This window comes from Balaenoptera ricei, chromosome 10 (assembly GCF_028023285.1).
Source record: "Balaenoptera ricei isolate mBalRic1 chromosome 10, mBalRic1.hap2, whole genome shotgun sequence".
NCBI classification, from domain to species: Eukaryota; Metazoa; Chordata; class Mammalia; order Artiodactyla; family Balaenopteridae; genus Balaenoptera; species Balaenoptera ricei.
In genome coordinates this window covers 88,391,202-88,403,718 of record NC_082648.1, presented here as the reverse complement: position 1 = coordinate 88,403,718, position 12,517 = coordinate 88,391,202, and the positions used below count along the sequence as shown (strand labels likewise).

The following is a 12,517-nucleotide window of genomic DNA, read 5'->3' as shown; positions in this document are numbered from 1 at the left end:
GATTGACACGTGAAAGGCTATATGTATTTAATGTATATAACTCACTGAGGTTCAGGAGAAGTGTGTGAAACCATCATCAAGGTCATAAACTATCCATCGCCTCCCAAAGTTTCCTCCCGCCCCCTTTATTTATCATTATTGTTGTTTGTGTGTGTGTGTGTGTGTGTGGTAAGAACGCTTAATGTAAGATCTACCCAGTTAGCAAATTTTGAGTATACAATACAATATTGTTAGCTATAGGTACTATGCTATATAATAGATCTCCAGAACTCATTTATCTTGCCTAACTGAAACTTTGTACCTGGAAGATAGTTGTTTGTTTATTAAAGAATCTTTAGATGTCTCTGACAAAAAGACTGTCCCAAGTTACTCATGAGTGGAGATTCAGCCACGGACGTTTGCCCTCTCCTTTCTCATGGAGCAGTGACTTAGGTTCTCCCAAAGCCGGATGCAGCGGCAGACTGTTGAGTTCTGGTTGGAAGGAATTCTTGAAATCATGGGCAATGTTTTACTCTCATCACTGAACGGAATCGCGTTCTTAGATAAAGAATATTTGAGTGTCTTTTGATGTGTAGTGTTGTTGAGAGCTTATAATAGGGAAGGAAGAAAAACACTCAAAACCAAACGTGGTTTTCTCTAGTCTAGTTTGGGTACATGTTTCAGGAACCAGGATGAGAGGCATCGTCAGAGGTCATCTGGACCAGTCCCCTTTGAGAACCCCTGGCAGCATCCCGAGAAGTGTGACTGGAGTGCATCCCTCCTGGAGGTGTTCTGAATTTGGGGAGATTCTTCCACGGGTTGAACAATTCTGCCTTCATGCAGCTTTTACCCCTGATCCCTTCTCGTCATTCATCCCTTCACACATTCGTTCTCCCTTTACTCAGTCCTCTTCTGTGCTAAGCTCTGTCATAGAAGCAGGGAGGATGAAGGTGAGTAGGATACAGGTGCTGTCCTTGGGGAACCAACAGTCTAGTGGGGGAGTCCATCCTGTAGGCAGGTAAATTATGAAGCCTCTGCCTGGTGGAGCCCTACAGACACCTGAACAGAGAGCTAGGCGTGTGCAGAGGATGGTTGGAACAACTTTCTCTGCCCGAGGGAATTGGGGAAACAACGAAGGAGGTGATATTTCAGTGGAATCTGGAAGGAGTTTATCCACAGAGGTGGGCTGGGGGTGGGGGAGGGTGGGTGTGAGTAACCTAGAAACCTAAATCATGAAAACTGATGTTTTATACTTGACTATTTGAGTAATGGGCTGGGTGTTATGTGGACCATTATGCCCTCTAAGACTTCTTTTACCTGTTGAATCATTCTTAGTTTTTCCAACCATTCTCATTTGGCTTCTTTTCTCATCTTTTCATCGTCTTGGTCACCCTCCTTTGTGTGTGCTCTGGTTTATCCCTCTCAGATGTGAGGCTCTGAACTGAAGATGTTAGTGCAGGTGGGGTCTGACTAGTGTGGAATAGAGGGAGCCCGTCACCTTCCTGGTTCTGGGTATCGTACCTTTATTAATGCTGTTAAAGTTTTGGATCCTCACCATTTGGTGCAGTATATTTCCTGATCCCCTCAGCTTTTGGTTATCAGTGGATTTAATAAGAAACTCGTTTGTCCTTATTCAAAATGCAGAAATGGCACTTGCCAAAAATAACATTCCCTTCAGCCACCAAGCTTTCTTTAGTTATGGCCACTCGATCAGATGTAAACCCATCTAGCCACTTGCCATCCAGCTGCATTTCTCCATTTGTTCAAGAGACTCTCTTCTCTTTGGTCTAACCCACGGTCCTTTCCTTTTACTTTGAGGATGGAAGCAGGATAAGAGCGAGGTGGTCCTGCTCTTGCTCTCCTATATGTCGGCTTATCCCATCTCCCCACCACCCCACTGGAGAGCGAGCTGAAGGGGTCTTGCACTGGTGCTGGCATTCTAATCTAATCTAATCGTCTGCAACGTTTGCTGTGACTGATATCACTTATAAAACGAAACTCATTATACTAACAGCACCAACTGTTGGTTGTCTGCTCAGTGCCAAAAGCACAGGTTCTGGAGCCTGACTGCTGGAGTTTGAATCCTGGCTTTTACCACTTATTTCTTAGGTAATCTTGAGTAACTGACCTAATGTCTCTGAGCCTCAGTTTCCTCCTCTGTGAAATGGGCACAGTTAACAGTACTTTTCTCAGATGTTATTGTGATAATTAAAGGAGTTAATTTCTGTAAAATGCCTGGCACATAGAATACACTCAGTAAAGGTTAGCTATTACTACTATTATTTCTGATCTGCATGACAGCCCTGCAAATGGATATTCACTCTGTTTTACAGTTGAGCAGACTGAGGCTTACGGAGTTCAGCTGGTAGTTCAAGGCCACAAGACCAGTAGGAGGCAGAACCAGAATTTAAACTTAGATTTGTCTGTTTCCAAGTAAGAGATGCTCTCTTCTTTGTTCACGTTGCCTTTTGTGGGATTAATAACACCTTTTCTTTCTACCCTATGGGTTTGTTGTTCATATGAAAATAAAATATTCATGAAGATTAAAAATTTATGAAATTTGGAGAGAAAAGAGAGATGAAATAGATGGGAAAAAGATGCAATCATTGTGATTAGAAAAGCTTCTAGATTTAAGATACTTACTTCATTCCCATTATGTCTGTTTGTTGCTTTGATAAAAGAAATATGTCCTAACACTAATTATATCAAGCATATTAATAGAGGCAGTTATGCTAATGCAGATTTTTCTCTTGTTTTGGATTTGAAAATAATTCTTCCAAGAGGCTGTTGGAAGCATTGAGTTTGGTGCCATTTTTTTTCCTGCCAAAGACTAAAAGTACTTGTAGAGATGAAAGACATCTGCTTTTGAGATGCATAGTAATAGAGCAGTAAGTTTGCAATTTAGCATCTTCCCCAAAAGCAAATGTAAATGTTCCAGCCCTTTCGTAATTACCCTTTCTCTTTTTTTTTTCACGAGAATAAGTTTTTACAAAAATTGAAATAAATATTGGGTAATAACTGAATCTATATTTTCATTCGGTACGTCCACCCCAAGGGATGGAAAGACAGTGTTAGAAGGGTTCTTAATTTCACCTCCCAGATTTGCACCCTCATCAGTGTTCCTGATTATTAATGGTTACCGATGTTCACCCCGTTTTTCAAATCCAAAGCCTAACACCAGCCTCGACTCCTCAGTTCGCCTCTGATCTCTCAGCACATGCTGTCTCTTTTTTATAACAAACTTTTCCTTTTAGAAGAGTATTAGGGTTACAGAAAAGTTGCAAAGGTAATACAGAGAGTACACCCCATGGCTGGTTTCCCCTAATGTTAACATTTTACATTACTGCGGTGCATTTATCACAACTGAGGAACTGATATTAATTAATTGTTATTGATGAAAGTCTGTACTTGCTTCAGGTTTCCTTAGTTTTTACCTCATGTCCTTTTCCTGGTCCAGGATCCCATCCAGGACACCACATTGCATTTAGGTGTCACGTCTCCTTAGGTTTCTCTTGGCTCTGACAGTTTCTTACAGGTTCCTTATTTTTGATGACCCGTTGATGACTTTGATGGTTGTGAAGAGTCCTGGTCAGTACATTTTAGCATGCCCTTCTCTTGGGCTCTGTCTCCTGTTTTCTCCTGGTTAGACTGGGCTTGTGGATTTGGGGAGGCAGACCATGGAGGTAGAGTTCCATTCTCATCACATCCTGTCAACATGACTTACCACCGACGATGCTGGCCTTGACCATCTGGCTGAGGTAGTGTTTACCAGGTCTCTCCACTATAAAATTACTCTTATCTCCCTTCCCACGCTGTCCCGTTTGGGAGGAAGTCAGTCTCTGCAGCTGTGAGCTCTCTTTTCCCTCATTCAGAATATGTCCTGCCTGCCTCTATCCACTTCTCACCTCCCCCGCTGCCTGCACCCCGGTCCAAGCCACCATCACCTCCCGCCCGATGGTGCGGTAGCCCCCTGACTGGTCCCCTGGCTTCTATTCTTGCCCCTTAGTCTGTTCTCCATTCGGCAGCAAGAGTGAACCTTTAAACGTTAGTCATCTCAGTCCTGGACTCAAGACCCCCCTCGGGCCTTCCCATCACACTTGGAGTGACAGCAGAGGCCTCTAGTGCTCTGGGCCCCCGGCTTCCTCACCAGCCTCCTCTCCTCCCACCTGCCCTCGCTCTGCTCCAGCTGCCTCGCCGCTCCTTGAACCGCCAGACACGCTCCCACCTTCGGGCCTTTGCACCTGCCAGCCCCTCTGGTGGAACCTCCGGCCTGGTTCCAGGCAACCCGAAGCCTTGCTCCTCATTGTTTTTTTTCCCCTAGATCTCTGAACCCTTGTACTGCGTTCTTTCTATAGTACTTACCACTATGAGGCACTGTACCATGTGTTGATTTGTTTATGGTTCGCCTGCCCACCACAGAATGGAAACTTCTTAGGGGCAGAGGCGGTGTCAGTTGCTTTTGTTTTTGTTTATTTTAGCTGCGCCATGTGGCATGCGGGATCTCAGTCCCCCGACCAGGGATCGAACCCGGGCCCCCTGCAGTGGAAACGTGGAGTCTTAACCACTGGTCCGCCAGGGAAGTCCTGACAGTGTCAGTTTTGTTCACTGCCACATTCCCAGGCCCTGGCACAAAGTACTCGCTCAGTAACTACTTGACGTGTTCATTGGATTCCACTGTTACGTGGGAGTATAGTGCTTGGTGTAGAATTGCCTGATGCAGGTCATTTTGCCTTGGCTTCGTGTTTTGTGTGGATTTTGGAGAACTTTGTTTCTATACTCTTCTGCCCAGGAGGGAAATAGCATTGAGGGATTTCTTGGCACACGTGGCAGGTATTAGATAAATGAGCCCGAATGTGACATTTGACTCAGCGCTTTGTGCAGCTTGGCTGGAGAACTTGGCGCATGCCGGTCAGCCTGGTGGTTCCAGGAGATGTTCTTGCACACGCGTGACCCTGGCCGTGCACTGGGAGGTAGCTGTGCAGCCATGTAGAGGGGTTTCCTGTGCCCTTTGACAGTTGTGGAGGTTTTTTACGTAAGCAGTTCACATCGTGATTGGGAGATCCTGGGGACACAGCCTCCCTAGACTCAGAAGTCGATATTCTGGCCCGCAGGTGCACGCTCTGAGGGCAGGGGCAGTGGGGAGAGCCTGACACCCCGCCTCACCACGCCCCGTGCTGTGTGGCCCAGGCCAGGTTGTTTCATCCGGAGCCTCTGAGGTCCCATCTGTCAAATGGGCATGGTGGGGCCAGCTGTGCAGAGCAGCAGACAGTGTGCTCGGTACGTCGGTGCTACCAGCGAGGGAACTGGTGTTCCGATTCTGAGATCTCGGGAGAGAGGGAAGGACTTGGATTCCGGGTGCAGTGGATAAGGAGGGGACTGGGATTTTTGTGTAGTAGGAGGGACAGGTTAATGATTAGGAAATAGCAGGGGAGCTAGGCCGTGTGTTCTGAACCAGGGCTGGAGCTGTACCCGGGAGCCGGGCGCTGAGAGAGGGTGTCTCCGGCCCGAGTGGGAGGAAGGCTGTACCGACGGCTGAGGGGTCCCTGCAGCTGAGGACAGGGGAGAGTTAAGGCCAGAGAAGCCGGGGGGCTGAGGAAGCCGGGGGGCTGAGGCCTCACCTGTGTGCGGGCAGATAAACACGGAGTAGGGCAGAAGGGGTGCTCTGTGGCCTGGAAGCGCTTGGTCTGGAAGCAGAGGGCAAGCTGTGGCCTGTCCCTTCTGACCCCAGCTTCCCACCCAAGTGCACGAGCCGCCTCAGCCTTCGTACAGGGGCCAAGTGTGGATGGCTGTCTTGAACTTCGTACGTCGCCAGCTGAAACCGGTTCCTTTCTTCCTTCTTAGTATCCCGTGGAAATCAGGAAGTATGAGTATGACCCAAACTTTGCAATCCGTGGACTGCATTATGACGTGCAGCGGGTAGGTTGAATTCTCATCCTTTTTTACAGTTAAACGTGTTCGGGGGTAAAATGTACTCTTGATGCTTTTCTTTGCTGAACGTGTAAGTTGATTTTAAATTATGTTCTTTGGGGCTGAAGAACTAAACTATCCAAAACATCTTTGGATGAAGTCTTTTTCGAGAGACTGTGTTGGAAGAGCATGAATGCATTTAGCCACTGGGAGATACTTGCTTATTTCCAATAGTCAGTCATTTTCAACATTATGAGGACAAGGTGATTGTCATATCTTTTTTTGCAGACAGGCCGTTTCCTTAATGAGGAACTCAGCAAGCAAACCTTTCAGAAACATACAGGATGCTTCTTTGTTTACGACAACTTGATGTTGATAGGATTTATAATGACGCCTGGCATTTTCATTAAATATGCAAATTGTTGTGCATTATTCACCTGTGTGTGTGCTTGTGTTTTTGAAGGCAGTCTTGATGAAGATCGATGCTTTTCATTACATCCAACTGGGAACTGTCTACAGGTAAGAGTGAGAGGAGGTAAATTTAATTTACCCAAAGTAACCAAGTGGCTTTGCGTTTCAAGACCCCCTGACTGTTTAGTGATGGGAGGGCTGCAGTGTGTGTATCTGTGAATCGTTCACTCATCCCCCCACTCCCTCCCTCATTCAGGAACATTGATCAGGCCACTACCATGTTAGATGCTGATGGTTTGGCTTGTGAGGATGTCTTCAAGGAGCTCGGGATGTAGGTTGGAAGCCACACAAGTAGACCAATGAGTGCAGTCCACAGTGACCCAGGTGATGATGGACGTGTGCTCAGCCGTTAGGGAGCACTTTGGAGGACTCTGGGGAGGACGGGCTCTCCAAAGGCGATGGTGGCCACCTGAGTGAGGGTCCTGCAGAGGAGGTTTGGAGGGGGAGGGATGGTGGGGGCAGGTTGTTGTTCCCGCCATGGTAGTTGAGTAGTTTGGATATTAAGACTCTTTTCCTCCTGTTTATTATTGATAGAATTAGTAGAAGTACTGAGCTCAGTGAGAAATCTTGATAACTTTGAAATGAAGGGTTTTTGCCTTTTCTAGTTCTTAAATTTGTGGGTGGGATTTAGGAGTGTGGTTTGTATTTACATATATATTTGGTATTTTTCTTTCTGTTTCTAAATAATGTGCTTACACTTCTGTTTCCTAATTTATTAATTCTGGACGTTGTCCCTGCTGTGAGGGCTGAGAATTTGGCTCTCCTTCACACGCACCCCCTTCTCCAGCCTCATTCTCCTAACCCTGTTGAGATCTCTCTCTCATTATTTCACCGTTTGCATTATGACTCTGTAGGTCTTGTTCATTCTTAAGCCAAGTAGTGCACTGAGATCGTTTTCTTGTACAGTGCTTGGTTTTCAGGTTTAATAATAACCTCATTTTTTATTTGCTTAGTTTTCTAGTTAGGTATCTCTAGTTTTTTCCTTAATGTTCCATCACAGATATCAAGCATATATTTATTTCCCCACAATTCAAATGTGTTACATAATCTCTCAGTTACTTTTTTTTTTGACTACCTCCTCCTGCTCTGATCTACTCTGATTGTTCATTCTGGGATTTCCATTTGCTGCTTTCCCTGTTTCCTGGTTCCCGTCTCTTCCTCTTTCTGGCTTTACTCCCTCATTTTGCTGGAGCACATCCTCCAGTAGCTTCTTGGCACCGGATACGGCTGATTCTGGGGCTCTGTGGTCGTTCATCAGTTCCTCTTGTCGGTGTCCCCTTGCAGGCCCCGTTCTCAGTGTTGCTCAGTCAGGTGCCTACTTCTCACCAACTGTTTGTTTTCTAAAAACATATCTTATCTGCTGATGTCTTTGCACTCATTTCCTTTGATTTTGAGCAGTTTATTCTTTTACTGTCATTTTAATGGTGTTTCAAGAGGGAGAAGAGGTGGTGGTGGTGACGAGAATAATAATAATATTAGTAATACTAAATAGCAACTAACAAATACTGAGTTTTGCAGTGAGACAGATACTGCCATAAAGGTTTTGAGTTAACTCATGTGATCTTCAAAATAATCTTATAAGGTAGGTACTATTATTGGTCCCAGAGATGTTAATAAGTAACTTGCGCAAGGCCACACAGAAGTAGAATTCAGACCCAGACAGTCTGGCTCCAGGGTCTGTGCTCTTGGCCTGTGTGCAGCAGGCATTTCTGAATGTATGAGGGTTAACTGGAAGTCCTCAGCAGATCTTTCAAATCTGTCCCTCCAATTATGTTTCTACCCTCTGCTCCTGGACTCAGACGCTTATCCCATCTCTCCTGGGCTCTTGTGGTTTTCTGCAGCGCAGTCCATCCTGGACGTAGTTGCTAGACTGATCTACCTAAAGCATTGCCTTCAACAACCCCTCTCTCTTCTGAAATCCTGGATGGCTCCCCACTGTCTGAAGAATAGAGCCCAGATCTCTTAAATTTTCCATCAACCTTCTCTAAACCCTTAGCTTCCTCTTCTGCCATACACACCTCCTTTACTTCCTGGATTGGTTAAGACTCTTGGTTGCAAGTGACTGAGACCCAACTCAAACTGGCTTTTAAAAAACCCCAGTTTGGGCTCGCTCGTTGTGTAGTCTAGGGACAGAGCTTGTTGCAGGTGTAGCTGGCTCCAGGGGTCCAGGTAGTTGTTGTCAGTTCTCTTTCCGTCTCTTGGCATTCCTCCTCTCTGGCTTAGCTCACAGCAGGCCCCTCCGCGTGGTGACCCCTGGCAGTACCAGGCTTCCACCCCCAGCTCCAGGTCAAGGGGAGAAGGGGAGTTTCTCTTCCCAGCAGTTTCAGCCAGTCTCAGGGAGCAGATGCCGGGCAGGTGCAACAACACAAATATTCCTTTCCTCCGAGTTCTCCTTTCTCACTGCTCGGCATCTGTTCAGGCTGGCGCTCTCCCAGGATGTGGTTTTCCTTCTCCTCTGCTTCTTGAAATCTCACCCATCCTTCTACATGGCTGACTGGTGTTGAGGCCTCTCCTCACCCTCGCAGCCTGACAGGGTCTTCCTCTCCTGTGGTCCATCCCATCCTGTGGCTCCTGATTATCTTGTTCCTTCTTTTGTAGATAAATCATCCATCGTATTAGGGGTGCGGACAGGGCCAGCCAGGAGGAGCTGCTGAGGCATTTAAAGGGGAAGGAGCGCTCAGGTTGAGGTCCTGGGAAGGTCGCTGGGGCCTCGGGGCTGAGAGGGGGTGTGGTAGCCAAAGCAGCAGGGGTGCGTGTGTGGCTCTGGAGTCCCACTTCCTGAGTGTGAACCCCAGCCCCACTGCTCACGTGTGTGCGGCCTCGAGCCAGTTATCGACCTGCTCAAAGCCCTTGGTGTTTACTCCTCTGTAAAATGGGCATGATTCCAGCACCCACCTCCCGGGCGGCCGGTCATTTGGACTAGAGCATGCTTGGAACAGCATAGGCAGGCAAAAATGTCACTTCTCGCCTCTCTCCCCTCCAAAGGGGTAACGAATGAGCAGATGTGGGGGAGGAATGCTTGTGCCTCAGCCTCGTCCCTCTCTCATCCCCGCAGGGTCGCTGCATCCGGCCGGCTTTCCCGCTGTGTGTGTGGGGCTCTGTGCGTGAGCACCGCTGGGCCCAGGGGCGGGCTGGCTCCCCGCCGCGGTCCTGTTTCATACCCAGGTTTTCAGTGCTTAACTGGGAACCTTGTGAAAAGCTAGGATTGTTCCCATCGTAGTCACAGCAGCAGAACTTGGATAGTACTTACCATATACCGGGTGCCGTTCTGTTTATAGCAACTCATTTAATCTTCTCAGTAGGTACCACCAGGAGGTGGGTACTGCTATTGCCCCCGCCCCCCATTTAAAAAATGACACTGACACCCAAAGAGGTTAAATTACTTGTTCCTGGTCCAGGTCATCCCCCCAGCAGGTGAGGGAGCTGGGATTTGAACCCAGGCCAGGCTTTTTCAGGTCTGTGCTCCTACCCTTTCTATTTCTCTTATGCACACAGGGCCACGTAAAGTTTTATTTTGATTTCAGTGCTGGTTTAGGCCGCATTCGGGTGCGGCCGACCGTCTCCCTGAGCCCGGCTCCGGCAGGTCTGTGCGCTGCTCTGTCTGCATGTTTTCAGCTGGCATTTGGTTATGTGGGCCTTAAAGATGCAGCTTGTGTGGCCACGGGCCTGTGAACGTGTCTTCGAGGTGGCAGTGGCTTCTGAAAGACCGGGCAGCCCCTAGGGTGGGGACAGAAAAATAACTCCCCCGGCAGAATCCCTTTACTTTGTATATTCCCTTTCTAGGTGTCAGAGCCTTAGGGGTGTTCACTGCTGACTGCTGCTGCAGTAGCCAGAGCTGTCTTCCACGGTCCCTGTCTAGAATGATCCGGTTTAGTCCCAGTGTCTTATCTGATTTCTGGAGCAAAAGATAAAGGGAAGTCCAGTGCTCTTTTGTTTTCAAAGGCCAGTAGTTATTTCAAGTTAATCAAGATCAGAGGCAAAATATCAATGAATCCCCTTGGCTATTTTTAAAATTAAGATAAGGGTAGAGAATGGAAGAAAGAAGCTAAAGTGATATTTTCATTAAAGTTACATGTCACATGTAAATTATGTTTTATACATAGTTTAATATTGGCCAAGTGTGATAAGCAACCTGTTTGTATTAGTAACTGAAATTCGAGTTGAATTGTTTATACGCCCATTGTAGCACAGCGTGGTGTTTCCATCATTGACTCTGTGGTTTCCTCACCATTGGTATCTGTTTCTCAGGTGCCTTCTCCTCTAGAGAAGGGGGTGGGGAACAGATATTTCCCTTCACAGTTCTCTAGAGGGGCTATTCCAGGGGAGGAAGTCTGAGACCATTAAATCCCACGTGAAAGCACCTGCTCACAGCACGGGTACCAGAGACAGGGATGGAATCCTGGCCAGTCAGACTCCACAATCTTTTTTTCCCTCTGTTTGGAGGAGTTGGATTCATTTACAGATTCTGTTGCAGCTCCTGGAAGCAGGCAGATGGGGGATGTTACCTTTACTTTTTACACATGGGGATACAGGCCATATGTGATGTAGCATTTGGGGTCATTCCTCCCAGAGGTGGTGTCAGGCATCCTGACGTGGTGGTTAGTCCTGGAGCCTAGTGTATGACTTTTTCTGCCTCAGCGCTCACCTTCTTAAGGTAGAGTAACAGAGGGCAGGAGGATGATGGGGACAGACCAGCCTCTCTCTCCCTAATGTATTAAAAACATTAAAAAAAAAACCCCAAAAAACTCACCCCAAAGCAGGTCATTAGGAGGCCATGTACCTTGTTGAGGGAGGCTGTGTGACATGGTGGTTGAAGAGCCTGGGACCCAGTCCTGACCCACCACTTTCTACTTTGGTGACCTTGGGCAAGGTCTGTGACCTTTCTGTGCCTTGGTGGCTTCTGCTGGAAAGTGGGAAGAATAATAGTGCCTCCCTCCTAAGATTGCTGAGAATTAAGTGAATGTGTGGAATTGATTTCTGGCATTCAGCAGGGGCCATGTGGTATTAGCTGTTATTTTTCCTGCTCTCATTACCAGTAGAATGGTAGTAGTAATAGTAGCAGCATCATGCCTGTTATTTATAGCAGTTACCGGTGGCACCTCCTGCCTCTTTGTGACAGCAGCGTCTTGCATATCAGTTGAAAAATGCCAGCAGTTGCCAGAGGTCTGAAAACTATTGCTCTCTCTAGTTGATGCTAACTGCCCCACCTGTGATTTTCCCAGAGGCCTCAGCGTGGTCCCTGATGAGGAAGTCATTGAAATGTACGAGGGCTCCCACGTGCCTTTGGAACAGATGAGCGACTTTTATGGGAAGGTAATGAGAAATTATTTATTTAATTCAAGCAGCCTGTCTTTTTCCTTTTCGAAACGTGGCCTGGTAGCTTTAGGATCTTGAACTACTAGACTCTCTGCTCATAGGGAATCAGCAAGGACATTTGGGGTTGTGTTTTGAGAGACCCTCGATTTGAGAGAGATGGGTATGTTAGAGTCTCTCCTGGGTTCCTCCATGCTTCTCCTTTCTCAGCCCTTTCCCCCCTACCTGGTGAAGGCTCTGTATACCTTCCTTGTACCCTCTCGCTTGCCACCATCTCCCCGTGTGTGTCCCCACTTTCTGGATTAAGTCACTGGGGGCTGTCGTACAGCAGCTGTTGCCTCCCCTGAGATTAAGGGCAGCACGTCACTTTGTGCCAAAGGGAAACCTCTGCTTTTCTAACTTTTGTGGTCCTCTTTGCCCTCCGAATTTTTGCTTCTTGTACTATTAGATGCGCTCTCTTATTTGCATTATCAGAATGCAGTGAAGATGCCCAATCAGCTGGTAAACTTAGTCTTATAAATCACAGGTGTTCAGAGAAAGGATCTTTTCCAAACTCCCATGTGGGCTGTGGGTGCTCAAATTCAGGAGAGTTAGTGGCTTTTTATGCCATTCCATGGGCAAGAATCAATTTGCTGGCTTCCCTCTGTGTGTGATGAAAGCGTGTGAGCTTTAAGATGGATGGAGCCAAAGGAGAGGAAAGGGAAGGGTGGTTAGACTTTTGGGGGGAAATCAGGGCATTTCCTTGGAAATCCCACTTACACTTAAGAGTGAGACGTCAGCTCTGCCGTGAATGACGAGAAACAAGGTGAATGTTTTTACTTTTTCAGTATTAGAATCTTCCTTTCCT

The 12,517-nt window shown here is 47.1% G+C and overlaps 1 protein-coding gene across 2 annotated transcripts in view; it reads left to right on the top strand.

Annotated features, from left to right (window-relative positions):
* Positions 1-12,517, top strand: part of NT5DC3 (5'-nucleotidase domain containing 3) — a 56,529-nt gene that overhangs the window by 22,829 nt on the left and 21,183 nt on the right. For both annotated transcript variants that reach the window (XM_059936775.1, XM_059936776.1), the window contains 3 exons: positions 5,821-5,895; positions 6,350-6,405; positions 11,580-11,670. In XM_059936775.1, coding sequence (XP_059792758.1) covers positions 5,821-5,895; positions 6,350-6,405; positions 11,580-11,670 — 222 coding nt within the window. The remainder of the gene's footprint in view (positions 1-5,820; positions 5,896-6,349; positions 6,406-11,579; positions 11,671-12,517) is intronic.